Source organism: Podarcis melisellensis, assembly GCF_964234715.1.
Source record: "Podarcis melisellensis genome assembly, chromosome: 1".
NCBI lineage: Eukaryota > Metazoa > Chordata > Lepidosauria > Squamata > Lacertidae > Podarcis > Podarcis melisellensis.
Genome location: NC_138528.1, coordinates 128,426,345 through 128,450,285, shown reverse-complemented (window position 1 = coordinate 128,450,285; position 23,941 = coordinate 128,426,345). Strand labels below are relative to the sequence as shown.

Genomic DNA, 23,941 nt, shown 5'->3' with positions numbered 1-23,941 from the left:
GTGTGTGTGTGTGTACAGACACACAGAGATGTACACACACATATATGCATATACATAAACACACACCCATACATATATCTAATTGATGTGAATAAGACTTGTTACTCACAAGCAAATGTGATTAGGATTAGCATTTATTCTGTTTTAAATTCAGTATAGGCTGCAGTCTTAACTGCAAGTGACTTCCATTGAACTTGCTGGTTCTTAAGAGGATATGTATAGGATTGCATTGTTAGTTACTTGAATCCCAGTAGTTTTCACTGCCACAGATTCTTTCACAATAACCATAAACTATATAATGCACCATTCTCAGAATGACTGAATATCAAGTATATAAACTGTAGCAAAACTCCATCCTTGTGGACTGATACTGACTAGAGAGGAAGTGAGCCAGTTTGATCAACTTGCCAATAAAAAGCCAACTTTTCTACTATGGAGATGTTAGGAGACATTTTATAGGAAACAGTACATTCACCTGTCATTTAATAGTGCTCTTTAAGGTAGCCAGGGATAGAACTCCCTCCAAGATTGGGTTGGAACAGAGGAAAATAAGGCAGGTAGGCGTGCTTATAAAAATGTTGTGGGCTAGTAACTGTTGTAAACTTTTTTACAAGGCTGTACTATAGTATGTCAGTACTTTGTTCAGAGTATCCCCCTTCCAGTCTAGGATGCAGGCCATGGAATAATCCAGATGAATGTGAAGGATTCAACAGTTGCAAATTGGATTCAGTAGAGAGACGAGGAGGAGTCTATTTATCTTCTCTTTTCCTGGGCTGCACATGGCTGTTCTGCAGAAAGAGAGAAGAATAAGACCATTTAAATGTTACATATTCATCTTATGTAACATAAAATGGGGGTTGGAATAATCCTCCTGGGTTTTGATGCTGGCAAATATTTGAAATATTTTCCTATTTTGCTTATGATATTCTCAATAGCATATTTTCCTTTTAGTTAGGGTCTAAGTTCTGTTGAATACACAGAGACTTCCTTTTGCTTAAATTATGGACAGGCATGCCCCTAGCATCCAAAAGACAGTGCTGCAGCATCTTTTGAAATTACCTGATTTATTCATTTTTGCTGCCACAAATTCTCTCTAATGTGAAACAATATAACAGACTCCACATTTCAATTCCTTCCTGGTTCAGTTACAGGAACTGGAAGTATAGAAAAAGGGAGTATGGTTATAAACAGCCATCTCATCATCAGCCTCCCTGATTAATGACCTCATCTCTAGCAATGTCTGTATGACTTGCTTTTGTTTGTGCTGAGCATAGATGATGCTTCAGAGTTGCCTCCATGGCAAAAAGAAAATGCAAACATATGCATGGCTTTGTTCTGTTAGTAGGAGAATTCCAAGGTCAATGTATTTTTGTACTAACTGAGTATTCAATCTGTCTGAGAGTGAAACAGGGTCTGTTTATCCAGAACTGAAACATGTAGCCTGCTAGAGAAAACACTGATGACTAAGTACAGTGGTACCTCGGGTTACATACGCTTCAGGTTACAGACGCTTCAGGTTATAGACTCCGCTAACCCAGAAATAGTAACTCGGGTTAAGAACTTTGCTTCAGGATGAGAACAGAAATCGTGCTCCGGCAGCGCGGCGGCAGCAGGAGGCCCCATTAGCTAAAGTGGTGCTTCAGGTTAAGAACAGTTTCAGGTTAAGAATGGACCTCCAGAACGAATTAAGTACTGTATTTTTCGCTCTATAACACGCACCTGACCATAACACACACGTAGTTTTTAGAGGAGGAAAATCTGTAAGCATGCCACCCGTAGGCATTCCCTCCATAACACGCACAGACATTTCCCCTTACTTTCTAGGAGGAAAAAAGTGAGTGTTATAGTGCAAAAAATACGGTACTTAACCCAAGGTACCACTGTATAAACCTTCAGCATGATACAAGGGACAGTGGAGATGAGTTTTTTCTTCATCCATCTCAGATTCTGAGTTCCCTTTTCTTGGGCCAGGAACTGGGCTGTTGAGTGCTCTCCTTGATTTCTACTACTCACCGGATGGGTGGGGTTCATCCTGTTCTGGAAGGAGTTTCACTCCCCCTAAAGAGGCAGGTGCACAATTTAGCGGGACTTCTGGATCCGCTTCTGTTATCGGAGGCACAAATTGCTTTGGTGCCATGAACTTTCTGCTGGGAACCCAGCTGTGACCCTCTCTGGATGAGGATAAGCTAGCTTCCGTTGTCTATGCTCTGATAATGTCTGGGCTAGATGACCATGTGGGGCTGCTTTTGGAGACTATAGCTAGTGCAGAATTCAGCAGCCAGGTTGTTGTGTGAGCCCTGAAGGTATGTTCATATTACACTGATTCTGGCACAATTGCACTGACTGCCGATAAGTTTCTGGGCTCAATTCAAAGTGCTGATTTTGACATAACAGGCAGTGACCAATTTATGCACATCCGATTGACGTGTGACTGTGCATGCGTGCATCACGGCAACTTAGAAGTGGCTAAAAATAGGGCATAACAGGCTTATGCGTGCTCCTCTGATGCACGCAAGGGACAGGAACGTAACCCCGGTACGTTCAAGACGACAAAGTTTTTAATATAGAGTTGAAATCATTTTTTAAATACTTAAAAAATATTGCGAACAGATTAAGACATTAGCAGGATTAATTACAAAAATGTGCAGTGATATAAAACAAATATTGACTATATGGTATAAATAATAAATAGGTTTAATTTGGAAATGCAGTAAAATAATTATAAACATCAGGAGCTGCTAAAAGAGGTGGAGGAGAGTCAAAATATGATATATGTAATAAAGGGCACAACAAGCTGCCAGTCTGGGCACATTCTATGGCTAGATCCAGCTAGATGATGAAATATTTCTGAATGTATGATGTTGATAATGTTGTGATAGCAGTGGGTTGTATTCAGCAGATCGCCAGGTAGTGCTTTGCATGAGTGAAATTCTTCTGCTTTTGCAGTGGGACTTTCTTCCCTCTCTTCCCCCCCATGTGCCCCCTAAATCTGTTTTGGGGTTTCCTCCAACCCTCTGGAGCAACTTTGGGGACAGCACGGTGGATGTGTCTAGGGAATTAACAGGGGGAAGTCCCGTCATTCAAGCAGAACTAGCTGCACTTGTGTGTTTATTTAGTTTCTCAAACTTGGGTCTCCAGCTGTTTTTGGACTACAGTTCCCATCATCCCTGACCACGACTGGTCCTGCTAGCTAAGGATGATGGGAGTCCAAAAGCAGCTGGAGACCCAAGTTTGGAAAACTCTGATTTAGTTGAATGCCTCCTTATTCTTACCACAACCTTTCAGATATACTGTGATTTCATTCAACCCTAGTGAAGTTTCTTGCTTTGTGGAGAACCCTGCTACTGAGAGTTAAATCAGAAGTGTTTTGGGTGTGTGTGTGAGGGAGGGAGGTTTCTTAGAAGCCAGCAGCAGCAGTTGTGCTAAATAGTGTATTCAAAAAAGACAAGAGTTTCCAGGAAGTTCTCTGATTGCTTCTCAGTGTTGCTGTGTTGATAGGAAGATTCGGTACCTTGAGCCTTGGGTATCAATCCTTCCTCTGGGTGACGACATGCAAAATGCTTGAGAAAGGTCGCTGCATGACATGATTTCCCTAGTGAGTCAGTGTGTTGCTTTGCATTCACCCTCTGAACTGAGCCACTTCTTCATTTCTTTGTCACCTGCTCCTGAGTGGTTTCAGACTGGAAGTCAGACTGACAGTAACACAGAGGGCAGTGCCTGGATAGTCAGCCCTGCTTACCAGTAGCTGCTCTAACAGGGCTTTAGAGAAGTGCTCCTGTATATGGCAAACAGTTCTGTTTCTTTTTTCATTTTCTGCATTTAAAGTCATGCAAGTGAGAGAGACTGAAATTGCTTAAATTGCTGCTGTATTATGAATTACTGTTGCTAGATCTATTGCCATGGAGAGTCATGGATAATCTTTAGCTGACTAACACACCCCATTGATAGATTTTCTCAGGCTCCTTTAATCTTAGATCATTTCTCACTGGTTTAACTCAGAATGGGTTTGTTGTCTCCATAGTGCTAAGATTACTCTGGTTTTCCCTGCATATAGATATGCTATAGATGAAGCTGTGCTGAATTTAGACTTCGGCTTTTAGGTGTGTGCAATTCAATTCTATGTAAAAAATATACAGATAGCTGAGTTGACCTATAAGAAAAATGCCAAATATTACTTTTATTAGGCCAACCAAAATTGCACAGTATTTTATGACATTTTGATTGGCCCAATAAAGGCATTGCCCTAATATGTATTTAGGCAGGTTTGCTAGTTCAAGGGAATGGAAACTAGAGGGGAAACTGTTAGGCTGAATAAAGTAAAATCTCCCATAACGTCTGAAGCTTCCACTCACTCCTACAACAGAAACTGCCAACGCATTTTTTCAGCATGTCTTTCAGGCACTGAGGAATAGGAATTTGCTTTTGAAAAGCAGGCCTTTCTCTTCTTTGGGATTCTCACTGAACCGCACAGAATGGATGGATAAACAGTTAAAACACTGAGGGTCAGATAGACTGCTGCTGCATACAGTGGTACCTCGGGTTAAGTACTTAATTCGTTCTGGAGGTTTGTTCTTAACCTGAAACTGTTCTTAACCTGAAGCAGCACTTTAGCTAATGGGGCCTCCTGCTGCTGCCACGCGATTTCTGTTCTCATCCTGAAGCAAAGTTCTTAACCCGAGGTACTATTTCTGGGTTAGCAGAGTCTGTAACCTGAAGCGTATGTAACCCAAGGTACCACTGTACTCTCTTTCTGCCCTGCAGCACTTCAAGCTTCAGGCAGTCTCTGGGTCTGAATCTGGTAGCCCTTCTTCTGAACTGCTGAAACCGAAGTTGGCAACAAGAATCCAGGGGCTCCTGTGATCAGCTACCTAAACCAGGTGTGGGGAACCTTAGGGCTGCCAGATGTTGCTGCACTGTAACCCCCATCAGCCCCAGCAAGCATGACCAATGGCCAGGGATGTTGGGAGTTGTAGTTCAGCAGCATATGGCAGACCTAAGGTTCCCCACACCTAGTTTAATCTGCCCACGCCAGTTTCCAGGTTTCTCTTGTGTCCTTAATAGTGAACTCTTACTAGACTGAGAAGCAGAACCCAGGATAGAGCCATGGAGGTAGCAGGCTTGGTGCCAAGGGACAAAATAAAAAGGTTGCAGCCTCCTCCTTAGTTCAGAAAGGGAGAAAACTACCATTTGCCAAGACAGTGATATCACTCAGGTGTGGGAGTGTTTACTTCACACACACACTCCAGCGTTATCCGCAAGTGCATGTCTTTATTTCCACTGTCATCAGCAAACAGTTGCCACTTTCCAGTGTTCGAAATTAGCCAGGTGCCAGGCGCGTTTTGTGACTGGCATGGATCAAATTGTGACCAGGTGGAGATATCTGGATGCGAGGCTGGCGACTGACATCTCCACCTGGCTGGTCCCTCCAGCTTTCTTAAGCAGGTAAGCAGAAGAGGTTATTTATTGTGTCAGTTTTCCACATTTTTCTCCAAGGAGTACATGGTTCACCCCTCTCTTTAGTCAGTCCCTGCAGTGACCCTGTGAGGTAGGTTAGGAGGCTGTGACTGACTCCAAGTGAGCTTCATGACTGAGTAGGGATTTGAACCCTGATTTCCCATGTTCTAGTCCAACACTCTAACCACTACACCCCACTGTCTTCCTAGAGTCCTTCTGCTACGGGCCAGCTCTGTAAATTAAGTAGGAAAATAAATACAGTGGTACCTCGGGTTAAGAACTTAATTCGTTCCGGAGGTCCGTTCTTAACCTGAAACTGTTCTTAACCTGATGGGACCTCCTGCTGCCGCTAATGGGACCCCCTGCTGCTGCCGCCATGCAATTTCTGTTTTCATCCTGACGCAAAGTTCTTAACCCGAGGTACTATTTCTGGGTTAGTGGAGTCTGTAACCTGAAGCGTCTGTAACCCAAGGGACCACTGTAGGGGGGAAGCAAACTATATTTTCCTTGAAGCTGGACTTGGTTTTATCCTGGGTTGTTTCATTTGATGTTTAAATGTGTTGTAAACTGCTTTGAGATTTTTTTCTTTAAAACATAAAGTGGTATAGAAATGAAATAAACAACAACAACAAACACGGCCCGGGGGAGAGGACACCTAGTCATACCATTGTAGCAACTGTAATCTAGATTTAAGGTGCCATTTGGTGATTAGCTCATATTATTTGAGTTTCTAAACATGCCTCTCTCTCTCTTATGGGGAAGAGAACAGTGCTGCATTTGTGTGGTAGGTGGGAGGACACACTATTGTGGTGAGGGCAGAACCAGCGGTGACACTGGGTGGCCTTCCACTGACAGAGCTCTCACAAGGGGATAGAGTATATTTCTGGCCCAGAGCACACAAAGATGTATTGCATTTCTCACACTCTGCCTGTCATTATGTCAGACATTTTGTTAGTAATAATAACAAAGATGATAGGTTTCTTTCTTTCTTTTTCTTGGTCCGCCTTATCCTTTATTTGAAAACCGAGTTACAAACACTTCTGGGAATCTCCTTTGATTGTGGAAATCTCGCTGCATCGTGGTTTCTCCACTATTGTACAATGATGCTGAGTCATGTCTTCCCATCACAGGGCTTGCGATTTGCAACTGATAAATATTTTGGCAGTAAAATCGTTTTGGATGTACCCAAGTGATGCAGCAGAAAATGCTTACAATGCCAATCTAAGAAAAAGTGATCTCCAAGGCTGCATTTTACCTGGTGGATCTCCACGGGGCTTGATTGTGAGTAGACCTGTATAAGATTGCCATGTAAAAGTAGCAGCCGATCAAAGCATTTTAGTCAGTTAACCTTGCACAGAGTATACTAAATTGTTCAATGTCTAGGCAGTTTAATTGCTAGCTTAAATTATGAAAATAAATCACAGTATTTATGGGCTGGTGGGTGTTAATTTGTGGCTATTTAAGTGACTAGATGTGTTTTGGTCTGAAGAACACAAGAGTTGTTTAACTAGAAAATGGGGTCAATTGCTTTGACTGAATCAAGAGATGTAAACAATGTTTGTCACAGTGCCATTGGCACTGAAACCCTTTTCACAGGCAGCCACTCAAGTTAAAGAATAACAAACAGGGTATATACCTGCCCAGGAAATGTTCTGCAACGTATATTAATTAACAGTGCTGAGTGATAAATATGTATGTACTTGGACTTTGCCACAAAGGGCTTCTTAGGTCAAGAAAACACAATCAGGTGCAAGTGTATCTTAGACAAGAGAAGTGTGATGAGTTGTAAAGAAAAAATATCTGTGAGGGCTATTAAGATAGAGACATCTCTGAAGCGTGTGTTCTTGGGACCAAAAAGCCTAAGGAGGAAAATAGGGTTGTTGCCCCACTGATTCTTCTCCTCTCCCCAGAGCTTCAGAAACCAAGTGTCTGTGAATGTTGGCTACCCCTTGAGCTCTCAACCTCGTCGCCTTGCATCTTCCCCCTCAGACTCCTAACCTCCGTTCCCTTTGCACCACTTTTTCTACAGCCTGAGGGAACTTGAAGCACTTGAACCAGGGACTTGCAATCTTCCTTCAGTTAGTCTAGTGAAGTTATGGCCCATACTCAGAGAACCCTATAACATTTGAGTGTTGATAGGCGTTTTGCAGATAAGACATGCAGAACAGCACCTCTCTTCTGGTGTTCCACTCACCCTGTCTCTGGTGAGAGAGCAACTTCACTAACATGGTTTTGTAACATGTTTTACAGGAAAATCCAGATTCTGCGGACTTTTACTGCACAGCCAATACCCTCCCATCCTATCTTACCATTTAGACTGGTAAGTCAGAGGGCAAGTTATTCTTCAGTAGCACGTTTACAAAGGGAAATCAAGCCAAACATCTGAAGGCCAATGCCAGTTGCAACCCTAATAATTTAGCTCCCATCACCTCCTCGTTCAAGCAGTGTCAGAATCTTTCCAGAGGCACCTTCCTCTTCTGCGCCTGGAATTTTTATGTTGTTTTTTGACAAAATTCCCCCAAAGTTTCTGGTCTGACTGCCAATAAAATGGAGGCATTGGAGGTCGATGACATCAGTCCAGCCTTGGAAGTGACGGAAGATTTCTTTAGCACTTTTGATGTTAAACGAGAGAATGTGCAGCCGCCAGAGGTTTATGGGGTCCAGGAAGTTCCTGAGCTGGTCGGCCACGAGGTGTTTAATAGGATTGCAGCCTGCGGAGACCTGAGGAACATCACTTTGGGGAAAACCAACCTCGTTTGGGAGCACTGCAAAAACGGACTCTTGGAAACCAAAGTGCAGACTGCAATTCCTGCCAAAGAACAGTTTGGAGTACAAAGGGGAATGGTTCCAGACAACCTCTCTTGGGTGGAACGGGGGGAGGCATCGGCTTTTAACATCTGCCAGAGGAGGCGGGGTCGGCCCCGTTCTGTGAACGATATTATAGTGCAGAGTGAGGAAACGGCCACTTTCAAGCCAGGCCACAACCGGTCACGCTCAGACGTCAGCCACATAGACTGGGGTGTCATCTTAGCTGATGCTTCTTCACAGCAGCCGTCTAATCAAGACAATCGATGTCCTAAACTTTCATTTGCACCAACTGGATTCGAAAAGGGAGAGGACATTCAAGGGAACTCTGGTGAGTGCTTGATACTTTGCTACACCTGGCTTCCTCCTTCTTCTTCTTTTGGTGCCTGTCTCTTAGCGAAGGCAGAAAGTGAGAGGTTTGGTGAGACAACACAATCCCAGGTTGGACTTGGAGCTGTGAACCTCGAAATTCAGTTCCCAATTCCCACCATGGGTTGCAAAGATTGTCTCAAGCAAGTTGCCCATTTCTCAACCTTAAAAGCAGATGAACACAACTTGAGTTACGGTTGTAAATATAAATATTTCTGTGACACATTTGGCAGTAGAAGACTTTGATTCTGCAGCCTGTCTAAATTATGCTACCCAGCTCACTACAGTATCTGGAAGTAAGGGAGAGAATCTGGAAGATGCTCTGTTCGCTGATTCTTTCTTTCTATGAGGACAAAGGTCGTGACTTTGCATCCCAGGATGGTCAGCCCATGCAGTCCTGACACTATGGCTAATTTTTAGCACTTTAATTTATCAAATTATTTATATTTGGCCCAAAGAGCATCACAGTGTAAGGAAAACACTGTAAATGCAATGACCTATAATAATAATAATAATAATAATAATAATAATAATAATAATAATTTATTATTTATACCTCGCCCATCTGGCTGGGCCTCCCCAGCCACTCTGGGCGGCTTCCATAGAAACCAAAAATACAGTAAAATATCACACGTTAAAAACTTCCCTGAACAGGGCTGCCTTAAGATGTCTTCTGAATGTCAGGTAGTTGTTTATCGCTTTGACATCTGCTGGAAGGGCGTTCCACAGGGTGGGCGCCACTACCGAGAAGGCCCTCTGCCTGGTTCCCTGTAGCTTTGCTTCTCGCAATGAGGGAACTGCCAGAAGGCCCTCGGCGCTGGACCTCAGCGTCCAGGCAGAATGATGGGGGTGGAGACTCCTTCAGGTATACTGGACCGAGGCCGTTTAGGGCTTTAAAGGTCAGCACCAACACTTTGAATTGTGTTCGGAAACATACTGGGAGCCAATGTAGGTCTTTCAAGACCGGTGTTATATGGTCTCGGCGGCCGCCCCCAGTCACCAGTCTAGCTGCCGCATTCTGGATTAGTTGTAGTTTCCGAGTCACCTTCAAAGGTAGCCCCACATAGAGTGCATTGCAGTAGTCCAAGCGGGAGATAACCAGAGCATGCACCACTCTGGCGAGATAGTCCGCAGGCAGATAGGGTCTCAGCCTACGTAATAAAAATTAACAAAGGTGAAAGCATTAGCAATTATAAAAAGGCCAGGATTTGGGGTGGGGTGGGGTGGGTTAGTACAAAGACTACTAAAAGAAGAAATCATATTACAGTGGGCCTGCAACTTTTGCTCATTTTACATATGTGACCGCAACCTTATGTGTGTGTGTGGGGAAGTGTTAAATAAATAAATGGAGAGCAGGGAAAACTCATGTTACCCACTCCCCATGTATTTATTTCCCCCTGTCCCGTGCACCCAGTGGGTTTTCCTTGCTGACCAGGATCTGGAAGGTTGCAAGAGGTCTCTGGAATGCTCCCAGAGGTGCTCCGCTTACCAGGCCTTTGGGAAGCCTCTGGGAGTGTGGGGGGGGGCGTTCCAGGGGTTCCTGATATTGCGTGATTTTGCCTTTGCACATGTGCCCCTAGAACCGAACCCTCACCTAAGTGGCGGGCAATCTGTATATTCTGTAACATGGAAAGGACCACTAGGAAAGGGCAACTTAGAAAATATGTTTCTTTGTTTTTAAACCAGTTTAAAAATCCAAAGATTAGGTTGGATACGATGAGCACCTTTGAAGGGAGAGACTTCCGTAGAACTGAATGCAGTATTCCGGGGTGGCCTGGCCAAGTCAGACGATTCATGGAAGACAGGCCTGTCAATGGAGATTAGGCATAAGAGCTAAAGGGAACACCTGCATTACAAGGCAGTCTGCCACTGGGGATGGGAAGCCAATGAGGAAGCACAGATGCCCCTCCATGCCATGTTCAGGCTTCCTGAAGGCACCTGTTCAGCCTTACCTTGAAGCACTCACCTGATAGCATTGGGCAACAAGGGACTGCATGCCAACATGGTGCTCTCCATCCATCCTTGGCACCCAGTATAGCAACCAAGCAGGCTGCCTGAGGGGGAAAGTCCTTTCCTCTCTGCTCAGCAGCGATGGGGCAGTTGTGAAGGGGGCCGGAGCTCTCAGTTCCCACAGCTGCCAGTCCTAGACAGGCTAGCTTCATTTCTATCCTTCTTTTGCAGGTATCTTTTGTGGGCTTCTGTAATGGTTCTAGGGGCTGCTCGTGCGTAAGTTGCCGCCACTCCTGGCTAGGTTGCCTGGTTGAACCCTTTCTGTCTGGACAGCCTCGCACCCGTGGCTGTCTCAATCGCTGGCAGAATCCGTCAGTGGGCGTTTCTTGAACTTCTTCCAGCAAAGAAGTTCTTTGACGCCAAGTCTCCTCCTACTCTCTGCACGGAAGTCTTCTGCGCAGGGAGGGTGTGGGCAGTGGAGGACCCGTGCTCTCCCCGCTGGTCTCCGGCGAAGAGTCCTGGAGCCTCCTCTCCGATTCCCCCCATCTGCCCCCCTTCTCCACTGGTGTTACGCTGATTTCCTTCCCCAGCAGATGGGCTGCCTCTCTCCCTACTGGGACCCTCTCCGGCATCCCTCTGGAGCTTTCCCTCCACCTCTGGCTCCGATGGCAGTTCCCTGACAGCTTCCTTACAAGGCTGTACTAGATGGATTTGGGGGCTGCTTCCATCAGACAGCTCTTCTATTATTTGCAGACTAGACCACCAATACAAGATTATTTATCCGTGATAAACATCCCAGGTTTTGCTCATGCCACTTTCAAATTTTTCCTCTTCTAGTACCTGGGGAGACTATTTGAGCACAAAAGGAGAGAAATGTTGGCCTCTGTGAACAACTGTTTTTGAAACACAGTGTATGCAAAAAAGATTGTAATGAGACCTAATACAGCAAGGAAAGGGATATAATCTGTAGATAAGAGGAATCTTATAAGGCTCTCAGCAGGTTGTTTTCTTCGCTGTTTTCTTCTTTTGGTCCTTATTTCTCAAGAAATTACCTTTTTTTTCAAAAAAAAAGGAAGGCACCCCAGATGTAGGCTATTTGGTGTGATTATCTCCTATTTTCTATGATGGGCTCTGATTCGCTCTGCCTTGATTTAATTTCCTTGTTTGGGGAAAGAGTGAAGAGAAACGCTGCTTCCATTTTAGAGGGTGGACAGAAAGCACTCAGCGGAAAGGTATTATGCAGCTTTTGTACACCAGGCAGGTGAGGTGGCAGGAGGGAACCAGAGTGAGAGATTGGGGGGGGGGAGCAGCTGTGATTCCACCTGTTTATGTCAGGAGCCAGAAGCCACTTCTCAAATCAGAAGGGTCCGCTGCATTTGAATTTTAATCAAGCCGGCCACTGTCATTGTCCCAGTTTAAGTGGGAGCGGATGAAGCCAGTTCACAGGAGCTGGAGAGAAAAAGCTGGCAGAGAGACTGTCTGGCTGTGAAAGATGGGGAGGAGAGACAGCTCCTTTCTCTCTCTCTCTCTCTCTCTCTCTCTCTCTCTCTCTCTCTCTCTCTTTCAACAAAAGACAAGCAAGTCTCTGTGGTAGCTAAAGGCAGGAGGGAGGGGAAACAATGGTGAGTGTGGCACAAAACCTATGAGAAGCTTGGAAGAGTCATCTGTGCTTGATGGAAACGAGAACAACGGGCTGAAGTTTCACTTTGGGTCTGCGGTAGCTGCGCTGTTTCCCTTATTGGATGATTAACAGAAAGGGAAGGTAACTGTGGGATATATACGCATGATCAGCACTACAAAGGGATCTGTGTGGGTTTCAAAGAAATTAATGGCTTTTGAGTTAGTGCAGAAATCCCAACGAATGTTAGAACCAGAGAGGGAAGGCAAATCATATTGGTTTCTTCCTTATACTCTTGCCTCATCAACACCTTTTTTTTAAAGGCCTTTTCTTTTTCCAATTTAGATTGAATTTAATTACTCCCACCGCCCCGGCAGTTTATGCGAAATAAAGCTCCTTTTTGGAAGCTGCGTTTTGGATGTTATGCACACTCGTTACGGCAGGCGTGAAGATGCGTTGAATCGTCTTGAATCGTCATAACTCTGACCCAAATGTAGTGGAGCCATTTCACAAGTCTGGGGTGCTGGTGTGGGTCCTTTCCGCAACAAAATGCAACAGACATCTTTGTTACCATCAGAAGACTCTAAATCTGAATTTTTAACAATAGTTTCCACGTAGCCAAAGGAAACATTTCATTGATACCTCAAACCCTATTGTTTGTTCATTGTATTTGAAAATTAACTTCCAGAGTGATTTGATCAGGGCTTGCCAATCTTTTTAGGCCAATGGACCCATTTCCAAACTTGAAAAACTGTTGTGCAGACGACAATTACTCATTTATTAGATTTCTTAGTTGCCCTTCAGTGTAAGTTCCCAGGATGGGTTATCATAATAAAGAATCATATAGCTAGAGTTAGAAGAGACATAAAGGATCATCTTGTCCAAGCCCCTGCAATGCAGGGCTTGCAGCTAAAGAATAGCTGGCAGGTGGGTTGCCAACCTTGTTGGACCAGTGGGCACATTCAGTTCTTGCTGTTGTTGTCTGATAACACTGGGGGAAATCTCCCTTCTCTCTTCTTCTTGTCATCTTAATTTTGCATGGGGAGGTTTGCTGGCAGTGCCATTGGTCCAACCAGAAGACTAGAGCATGGTAAGTGGGCATGGCAGGAGAGTGAGAAGGTCCTGGCTGGGCTGCGGCACTGAGTCCCACCGTTTGAGAAACTGCAATAGGGAAAGAAGTTTAAAATATTTGTAAGGTAAAGGTAAAGGGGCCCCTGACCATGAGGTCCCGTCGTGGCCAACTCTGGGGTTGCGGCGCTCATCTTGCTTTATTGGCTGAGGGAGCTGGCGTACAGCTTCAGGGTCATGTGGCCAGCATGACTAAGCCGCCTCTGGCGAACCGGAGTAGCACACGGAAACGCAGTTTACCTTCCCGCCGGAGCAGTACCTATTTATCTACTAGCACTGGTGTGCTTTCGAACTGCTAGGTTGGCAGGAGCAGGGACCGAGCAATGGGAGCTCACCCAATCGCAGGGATTTGAACCGCCAACCTTCTGATCAGCAAGTCCTAGCCTCTGTGGTTTAACCCACAACGCCACCCGCGTCCCTTAAAATATTTGTAGTTAACATTTATTTCAAATCTCTTCTAGAACACAAGCCGACGTTCTCAAATATCCTGAAGAAAGGATACTTGGAAATTAAGAACAACCATGACAGCTATTGGCAGACATGCTGCGCAGAACTCACTCCATACAAACTGTACCTGTATTGGCTTGACAACAGTGGGAACCAGAACCTTCCTACTGTCTACCTGCTTTTGCATTTCCAAAGCATCAATGTGGAAACGAATGTGGTTGATGCAGTGCTGTTCAATAACTCGCACCTGCAGCTGAAGGCAGAGTCTGCATGGGAGGCCTTGGACTGGGGGCAGAAGCTTTGGGAAGCTGTTCATTCCTCAGTGCCCTCTTTCATGAGGCCCCAGGGAGATCTGGGGCGCTCGCAGAAATTAGACAACGATGAGAGCGGCATCATCCAAAATCGTGGTTTACAGAAGGAACCTACCCAATTTTTCCAGTCCGCACCGTTGACCCAAAACATTAAGGACTACCAAAACATTCTCAAATCAGGGACTCTTTACAGACTGACACTCCAGAATAACTGGAAAGCATTCCATTTTGTACTCAGCCGGTCTCTCCTCATGGCGTTTCAGGCCGGTGGGCTTGACGAAGACCCTCTGTTGAGCTACAACATTGACGTGTGCCTGTCTGTTCAGACTGATATTCTGGATGATTGTGACTCTTGCTTTCAGGTTATCTTTCCTCAAGATGTGCTTCGTCTGCGGGCAGAAACCCGTCAAAGAGCTCAGGAATGGATGGAGGCCTTGAAGTCTGCCGCCAATGCAACCAGGAGCTTGGGTCAGAATCTGCAAGTGACGCTCAGAAACAAAACCCAAGGCCTGTCGTGCGGAAAAGAGCACAGGAAGATCAAACGCCAGTCGGTAACCACCAGCTTTCTGAGCATCCTGACCACCTTGTCGTTGGAAAGAGGACTGACTGCCCAGAGTTTCAAGTGTGCAGGTAAGCAAATAAATGCCGGATGTTTTGTACTTGTTCTGCCTGCCTTGACTACTTGACATGCCTTTTCAAGGTAGAAGGGCTTTCTGCTGAGTTTTGCACAGCTTCCTGTTGCAATTCTATAACTTGGGTGATCTTTCTGTGTATCACTAGCTGTGCTGGCGTGGTTCATGAATGCATGGGCTTGTGATGAGCTGCCAGGGCTGACAAGTCTTCTGGCACCTACTCCTTTAAGTAGGTCCTGATTTGCACCAGCAGGAATCCAAGTGGAGACTTGGGGAACAGGCTGGGCAACCTGGCTGCCTAAATAAGGTGCCTCCTCTCTGTTGGAGGTTATCATCCCATTGTGTTTTCATTTTGTATTTTTATGTTGCGAACCGCCCTGTGATCTTCGGATGAAGGGCAGTATTCAGATTTAATAAATAATAAAAAATTAAGCCCCACTGGGCACAGCCTATGCTTATTTGTGTCTCCCCTGTCCCTGAACGGGGTCAGGTGGCGGAGAAAGGTTTTGGAAGGGATCTTGTGGTAGTAACACACCTGATTGCCAATGCCCAGGAATGCAGCAATTAGTCTTTCCAGCAGGGGGCAGTGTCAGTAAATTGTTTTTATATTTTAGGTCAGCCAACCTTGTTTTGAAAGTTGTTTTTTTTAAAAAATCATTTTATTGCCATCATTCTGTTCCTGCATGTTAAGGAGAGATTTAGCTATTTGGCATTAGTAAGTTTATGGTCAAAGCCCGGAAAAGCAGCTATATTTCACGGATCTTAATTGAAAAGTGGTGTTTGGAAAGTATTTGGCTGGCAAAATGGGGGTTGCCTCTTTCTGGCAAGCTGAATTTCTTATTTAGTTACAGATCCTCTAGAAGTGAGAGACTGGTGTGCTTGTTCTGTAAATAATCATCATTATTCTTTTAAAAATGGAACATTTAGCTTTAAAATAAACCAGCCATTTCCTCAGTTTAGCAACATCTGGACACTTAGACTACAACTCCCATCCCATACTGACTGATGGGAGTTGTAGTCCCAAACATTTGAAGGGCGGAAGTGGGTGGAAGATCAGCTGCCTTTGCTCCCATCTGGGAGAGCAGAAGGAGTTTAGGCAAATTCCTAGTGGAGCTTTCTCTAAGTTCTTCTATGAAGAAGGTCAGTGTGAAAGCTCTCATTATATATCATTTCCCAGAAAGCCTTAACTCTAGGGCAGGTCCACCAGAGGTGAAAAAACGTTCCTTCAGTTTCTTTACATTTCCAACATTTATTATCTGACAAATGGTATATTTTTGCGAGCTTGACACACCAACATTTCTCCCCAGGAAAGGTGAACTTGGGTATGGATTGAGGTGTGCGCATGCAATCTTGCAGCTCATTCTAGATGGATCACATAATCCCATGTAAAGAGCCCTGGGGTTCCCGAAGGGAAGAACAAAAAGCTGCATTGTCGTTATTCATTTATTTTAATTTAACGACATAATAAATGCATTAAAGCTAACGAGTGGAAAGGCCGTGCTGTGGAAACTGGGCTGAACCAGGCTTGTCTGCTGAAAGTCCTTGCTAAAGGTAGCCATTTGTCTCTTCCCACTTGGAAAGATGTCCGCTGTCTTAACTTTGCGGGGTGGCTGTTTAACTGAATAGGAATACTGCTGGTAATTGCATCTCGTAGGCCTCAGGCCCACCCTTCCCTTCTCTCCACCCCCCTACCCTCATCCAATTCCCCCACAGCTGCAAAAGAGGGGCAAGCTTTGTGGAGGTGGAGAAAAAAAAGTTTTGCTGCGAATTCTTCAGCCATTTAGTGCAAATTCCTGTAATTACCATCATTGTGTCCTGTCTGAATGGCACATAATACAGCAGAAGCCTTTCCTAATTGAGACCTTACAGGAGGTACAAATCCCTCCTTTGTTCAGCCTGACAAATTAGTGCCAGAAAGTGGCAGGGTCCGAGTGGGAATCAAAGAGGAGTTGCACAAAGATGAGACTTAAGGCTACAGTAATAACCCTCTCTTGTTCTTCAGGGGAGGAAAAAAGTAATGGAAAAATTAGGCTTTTTCTTTCTTTGGGGTTTTTTGTTTTGCTGTAAATTCCCTTGACATGACAGCACCTTAGGGCTGCTTTATTTATTTAGTAAAAGTGATTAAATAGTAATATGACCCATTGTCTCTCCAACTGCCCCCCAGCCGAATAAGCCCCATTGCCTTGACTAATTGATTGACAATGAACCTCTGATAGAGGAGTTTGTTGGAAAGATTTGCTGGGGAGAAGGTTCTCCCCCCCCCCAATCCTTCCCCCATTTCTTTCTTTGTTTTTTTCTTGTGTCAGGGATTTTGGGGAGAGGGTGGTTGGGGGGGCCAGAGTTGGTTTTGTTTGAATTGCACTCTACATCCCCCCCCTTTTCCTATCCTCCTTGTTAAAAGCTTTTGCAGCAAAAGCTTCCAGACAAACAGCTGACATTCAGAAGTGGGTAAGGAAGAATGTAGCTTTAGACAAGTTTATCTTGGGCGCCAGCTAGCATTTTTCCAACCAAGGATAGAAGCCAGGGCAGCCATATCAGGCCTGGGGATGTGGCAGAAGGAGAAGAGGAAGGGGGGAAATGGATTCTCAGTGTATCAGGGTCAGGAGGGCAGATTAAAGAAACAAAAACGGAGGGGAAAAGTTTTTCCTTCAGGAACGGATGCCTTCACTCGGCCTGGGAAGAGAAAAGGTTTTACTCTGTCCATTTGCATTTAGGTAGCTCTTTCCACCAGAATAAGTGTGTCTGATTCTGTTTTGCTGTGCGGTCCTTTTCAGCACCTAGGATCTTCTCTGCATCACTGGTCAGATCCAGATACAAACTGTCCATGGTGCTATGCCAAACGGCCAAAGAATTTCATCACCTCCAGTGTTTCAAAGGGACCATCAAGGCATATTTCCCAGTTGTTGATTGTAATCCTGGCTTTCATGAATTAGTTTATCTTAAAGCCCTTTTTTATTAATTCAGCAATGTTGTTTTGGGGGGTTGCTTTTGTGTTTTGTTTTGTTTTGGTGGCAGGGTATCCTTTGAATACGAAGTAAAAAGATTTGCCCTTGCCTATGCTATGCATTAAACTAAGGAATGTAGTCAAATTGTTTAGGAGATACTGAAGCCATTGTGCACCGTGCTCCTAATCTCCTTTACTCAGAAGGAAGTCCACTGGGGTAGCCTCCTACTAAACTTCCAATAAGATTGCAGCCCTAATAGTGTGATCCTTTGCATGTCCTATTGAGTTTACTGGGACCTGCTTCTAGGTAACGGTGCAGAGGATTGCAGCCTAAGCCTTGCAGTAGGAAATGGGTATATATGCTTAGCTCAGGCAGGGGTCCCATTATAGTTTGCGCTGTATAAACATATTAAGGAAGCTTGTTCCCACCCTGTTTTGTTTATGGCAACCTCATCCTATGGACCCAATTGTTATACAGTTCATTTACTATTTTTACATGGCTTTTCTTATTGCTCAAGTGTTAGGATGCTAAATGCCTCTGTCGGCATCCTGTAAACTTCCGATTCCCATGCACACATTGCAATAGCAAAGACTTAAGGGGGAAGTCAAGCAGCTGTAAGAGAAAAGCAAATAATTCCAGGGTGGGAGAATGAGGGCAAATGTCTGCTACAAACCCAGATATGGCGCTTGGAATCTTAATCATAATTTATATAATGTGTTAGAGATTTCAAACAACTTCATATATGTTATTTAAGTATGGTAAACTTCGTTGTGTGTGACTGTTCATGGCTGACTTGAGGACTGAACCAGGGGTTTCGCTGCCTTATTATTTCATTTGTATCCCACCTTTTCTCCAAGATGGCAGTTGTGGTTTTCCCCCACCCAACAAGCCCCATGAGATAAGTTAAAATGAGAGGCTGTGAGTGGACAATGTCACCAAATGAGCTTTGCAGCTGCGTTTTAAGTTTTGGTCTCTTTGATCCTAGTCTAGGGGTAGGAAGCCACTTTCATCTGCTGGGCTGGATCAGAAAGCAGTCAACCCTCTGCATGCCACATTTAACAAAGTCACTCACATGAAGGAAGGCTGGTCAGAAATTGCCTTATGGGCCCATGAGCCAGAGATACCCTGTCATTGTCCTGGTCTTGACTGGCACTCTTGGCCACTATGTTTCACCAGACCTCAAAATAAAGTGAGATTGTTTGCATGTGTTCAGTTCATATGCATGAAGGTGTGTGGGTTTTTTTGCCTTCAGAATGCTCTGGTGCAGTGCCATTTTCCACGCTCGACCAGTCATGCCATCATTCTTGCATATTAGGGGCATTTGAAAATCTTCCGATAGGTCTGGAATTGTGTATAATGCATTCACATGTAGCCCACAAACTTGCTGCCACAATTTTACTTTAGCATTGTTATTCTCACAGTATGTTTCCTGCAATGTGCAAATTTGCGGCTGATGGAAGCAGTGGTTCAGCGCTGAGGGGCTTTTGGTCAGGGTGAGGTGCTATCTAATGAAAGATTAAAAAGAAAAAGAAAAACGGAATGTTCCTCATCCTTTAACATAAAACCCTTCTGGATCAGATCTTTTGTGCACCCATGTTTGTTTGTGGTGGTGGCCAACCAGAATCTTCCAAGGAGCCCACAAGCAGGGTGCATGAAATCAACATGTCTTTCCTACTTGCCTCTCCCTCCCCTTGGAAGCAACTGGTATTCAGCGAAATCGGAGTTGTCATTTAGCTAGATCAGCTAGTAGCAACCAAGTAAGAGAATGAAAGTTTACTGCCCCCCCTTCTCCCCCAACCTTATATTGACCACAACATTAATGTCTCACATTGAATATAACTTATCTGTAGAAAGGACTTGGCGATCTGAAAACAGAAACGATCTACAGTCGTGCCTCGCAAGACGAAATTAATTCGTTCCGCAAGTCTTTTCGTCTTGCGAGTTTTTCGTCTTGCGAAGCACGGTTTCCCATAGGAATGCATTAAAAATCAATTAATGCGTTCCTATGGAAACCGAACCGCCTTCAGACCAGGTCTGGGGACAGTTTGTCCCCCGACCTCTTCTGAAGGCTGGCGGGGGCGAAAGTCTTTGCTTCCCCCCCCGCCTGCCTTCCCGGGACAGCGGAGACTTTTCCGCTGTCCCGGGGCGATCTTAAAATGCTGGCGGGCGGCAGCGAACCCTTCGCTGCCGCCCGCCAGCATTTTAAGATCGCCCCAGACAGCGGAAAAGTCCTCCGCTGTCCCGGGGGCTTTTAAAATGCTGGCGGTCCCCGAGATTTCTCTATGGGCTTTCGTCTTGCGATGCAAGCCCATAGGGAAAATCGTCTAGCGAAGCGTCGCAAAAACCGAAAAACCCTTTCGTCTTGCGGGTTTTTCGTCTTGCGAGGCATTCGTCTTGCGGGGCACCACTGTATGTACTTTTGTAAAACCCTCCCCAAAAATCTTTAATTAAAACCCTCCAATAACAATGCCCTTCCATGAATTTGGCTAATCCCTTTTCAGAGCCTTCTAAACTGGTGCCATCAGCAGATTCCATATGTTAATGATACTGTGTGTGAGAAAGCTCTTCTTTTCGCTGCCCTGACTCCTCTGCAGGTCTGTTTCAAGCAAGGGGTGTATAACTTTTATGAAATAAATAAATAGAGGAGAAAAACCCTTCCCTGCTTTGAATCCAGGCAAAACCCTTTCCCCCACATTTCAGACAAGGGTGTGAGAAATGCATTGCTTGGGGAATGGTTGGCTCCCCATTCAGGTCCTTATTCCTCACCTCGCCAAAGAGCAGGTCCACTCAGCTCTTGAAACATGCTATTCCCCAGTCCTTGCATCATCTTTATTGCTTCTAACAGTGGGGGGGGGGAGTGAGACATGTTTGCAGGTGTGCAATGTGCCGCATTGTTGTACTTGGTGGTTTTGTGATGCTGAGATTGTGAAATCCAAGCAATAAAAAGTCAGCCAGTTTCAAGGGTGAAGGTTTCTCCTGCAGCATATTCACCTTTGCGAGATAACCAGTGTAGTATTTCACTCAGGTTTTATTGGCTTAGATTTTGAGGTTTGCAAACATGCCAAAGGGCAGGATTTTAAAATTTTTATTTAAAAATGGTTTGCCTTGTTAAAGGCTGATGCAACTTGGCCAGCAATAAGAGAGACCTCTGGAGACCTTCTGTTATTTATTTTTATTACTACATATGTATTCCACCTCTCCTTCCACTGCCCGTGATATGAGGGGGAGGCTGGGGAAAGGAAAATGGGATTGGGAAAAGGCAGAACCTTTCTGTGTGAAACACCGCAGGCCTGTCTGTACCAGGGCATTGTACAAGCTATTTATTAGCATTCAGATTCTTGCTGCTGTGGTCCATTATGTGCACTGTCAGCTGTGTTGTGTCTGGTGTGGTGGGCCAGGATGCACAGGCAAAGAAGGCCTGTTGAATTTTTCAAGCGCTTGAAAGCTTTCCTACCCAGTTGCTAGGTAAAGGTAAAGGGAACCCTGACCATTAGGTCCAGTCGTGACCGACTCTGGGGTTGCACGCTCATCTTGCTCTATAGGCCGAGGGAGCCGGCGTTTGTCCGCAGACAGCTTCCGGGTCATGTGGCCAGCATGACTAAGCCGCTTCTGGTGAACCAGAGCAGCGCATGGAAATGCTGTTTACCTTCCCGCCAAAGCGGTCCCTATTTATCTACTTGCACATGATGTGCTTTCGAACTGCTAGGTTGGCAGGAGCAGGGACCGAGCAACAGGAGCTCACCCCGTCACGGGGATTCGAACCTCCGACCTTCTGATCGGCAAGTCCTAGGCTCTGTGGTTTAACCCACAGCGCCACCCGCGTCCCTACCCAGTTGCTAGACTTCTGCAATTGCGCCAAATGAACATGCACAAAGCGCAGAATTGTTCACAGCATAAGTGAAGCCCTCTACCTCTCTCGTCTGCCGGGCAGTGAGGGTGGTCTTCAGACCATCTCATTCTCCTCTTCCAGAGCAGGACCACAATTGTAATTACCGAGAAATGAGCAGGAGAGGTACCGTGTGCTTTCTCCGATGGCCTTCCTGAGCAGCACACACAGAAAAACCCACAAATACTGTCTGTTGACATAAACTGGTCACCAGAGCCTTGTGCAAAGGTCTTCAGGCTGCCAACAATTTATGTTGCGCAGCCTGCAGAGAAGATGACCTAGCAAGATGGCACATAGGGTCATGGACAGACTTGCATATGTGTGTTGCAACAGGCTCTTATCTGAGAGCACATTGTGCTTGCCTCCCCTGCCCCCCTTTAGAGCTGCCACCTGATTAAAGAAACCATAGCCAACGGATCCTAAAGATCTGAATTTGTTTGCACTTTTGAATCTGTTGAAGTTTGAAAAGCCAAGCGTGAGGAATATGGAATATATTTTTTAACCCAGGCTCCCGGAGCAGCTCACAAAGCTCAGTGTGTTAAAGATAGTCTCTTTCCCCAGGCACGCAATTCTCAAAGACAATGACGCACAAGGAATTCTGAAGAGCAAATATTTTCTCTGGTTTTCGGTAGTGCCTGCTGTGACATGCGTGCAGGTGTCATCCTAGAAGAGGTGTTCCTCCTCCTCCTCCTCTTCCTCCTCCTCCTCCTCACGCACGTGGCAGAATGCTTTCTCAAAGGTGATACCAGCTGACCATGGATTTTCTAGGCAAAGTTATCTTCCTTGGAAGCCTTCCTCTGGGTTCCCCTAGCCCTTCTTTCTCCTCAAGTTTGCCTGGTGCCTATTTTATCTTTTCAGGCTTTCACCACCATTCTCCTTTTCCTCCTGTCCGTTCTATCGGCTGTTGTTGTTGCTGTTGTAGTAGTAATAAAAGGTAAAGGGACCCCTGACCATTAGGTCCAGTTGTGACCGACTCTGGGTTGCAGCACTCATCTTGCTTTACTGGCTGAGGGAGACGGTGTACAGCTTCTGGGTCATATGGCCAGCATGACTAAGCCGCTTCTGCCAAACCAGAGCAGTGCATGGAAACGCCGTTTACCTTCCTGCTGGAGTGGTACCTATTTATCTACTTGCACTTTGACGTGATTTTGAACTGCTAGGTTGGCAGGAGCAGGGACTGAGCAACGGGAGCTCACCCCGTCGCGGGGATTCGAACCGCCGACCTTCTGATCGGCAAGTCCTAGGCTCTGTGGTGTAACCCATGGCGCCACCCGCGTCCTAAAACATACAACACCATGTACAAAGGAATCATAGAACTGGAGAGTTGGAAGACCCTGAAAAGGAGGAGTTGGGAGCAAAACAGAATCTTGCTCTTGAGACCAAAAAGGTTCCCCACCCCTGTCTTAGTAATCAATAACCAATATTATGTTGTACGTCTGATGCCATGAAAATTCTTGTATGGATTTGAACAGAGTGCTGCTGCTTGCTGATTCAACAGAGGTGCCCTTGCAAGTTAAAATGGGCCACTTGCATCCCTAAAAATCCTGTACTGAGGGTGGGGGCGAGTGTGGAAAGGGATACCCAATGGCATTTCATTCCAGTAAATGTAATGCTGTTAATAAGAAGGGGGGGGGGGTGGAAGTCTAAGAAAGGAATGGCATTGTAAGCCTTAGAATCCAGACTCTATGCAACAGAGGTACTCAACCTTGTGCTGTATCACTGCTCCCGCCTCTTTCCCTTCTTTATTTTTTGCAAATAGCTTAATTGGTGTCTGCCACTGAGATACATTTGTCACCGCGCATCACTTTGAACCTCCTAACATCAAAGGAATCGGCTGCTTTCATAACTTGATTTGAAGGGGTTGTAGAAATAACGGTCCTTGTCAAATAAAACATGCGACAGGCACAAGGCGAGGGATGTTGAACAGTTTCAACACAGTTGGGGCAGGGAGAACGCTGCAACCTCAGCGGTTGTGTCTAATGGGACAGGAAGATGCTGTACTCTTATTTGCCGCTCGCTCTCTCTTCCTCAAGTTTGTCGTTTTGCAATTCACTCGGCTACACAGGGCTGTTTGTGTGCATTCTGCTGTGTGACCCAGGTCAAAAATGTGTTGTCAAGGAAATGGAGGGCAAGTACAAATCAAGTGGAAAGCGAATGGCTTTGCTGCGTGAAAACAGGTTTAGCAGCAATCGCTTCCTTGGGAGAGGTCATAGAGCAAAGAGGAGGAATAGAGATTTCTAGAGGAAGGGAGCAGCAGGACAGAGCTGCCTTCTTCAGGATGCCATATGTGTAGAGGGCTGACTGGTACCTGGCAGAGAACTTTGACTTCTGGGATTTCCAGCTTTTTATTTTAAGATTCACGTTTCTAGCCCTCATGGTTTCTAGTTTAAACGTCT

General features: G+C 45.3%; 1 protein-coding gene across 3 annotated transcripts in view; it reads left to right on the top strand.

Annotated features, from left to right (window-relative positions):
• PLEKHM3 (pleckstrin homology domain containing M3) overlaps positions 1 to 23,941 on the top strand; it is a 70,441-nt gene that overhangs the window by 1,435 nt on the left and 45,065 nt on the right. The window contains exons 1-4 of one of the 3 annotated variants that reach the window (XM_081919018.1): positions 3,337 to 3,595; positions 6,585 to 6,735; positions 7,705 to 8,590; positions 13,786 to 14,712. In XM_081919018.1, coding sequence (XP_081775144.1) covers positions 8,002 to 8,590; positions 13,786 to 14,712 — 1,516 coding nt within the window. In that variant the 5' untranslated portion in view covers positions 3,337 to 3,595; positions 6,585 to 6,735; positions 7,705 to 8,001. Of the gene's footprint in view, positions 1 to 3,336; positions 3,596 to 6,584; positions 6,736 to 7,704; positions 8,591 to 13,785; positions 14,713 to 23,941 lie in introns of those variants that run through there. The other 2 variants (XM_081919016.1, XM_081919017.1) reach the window with 2 other exon arrangements.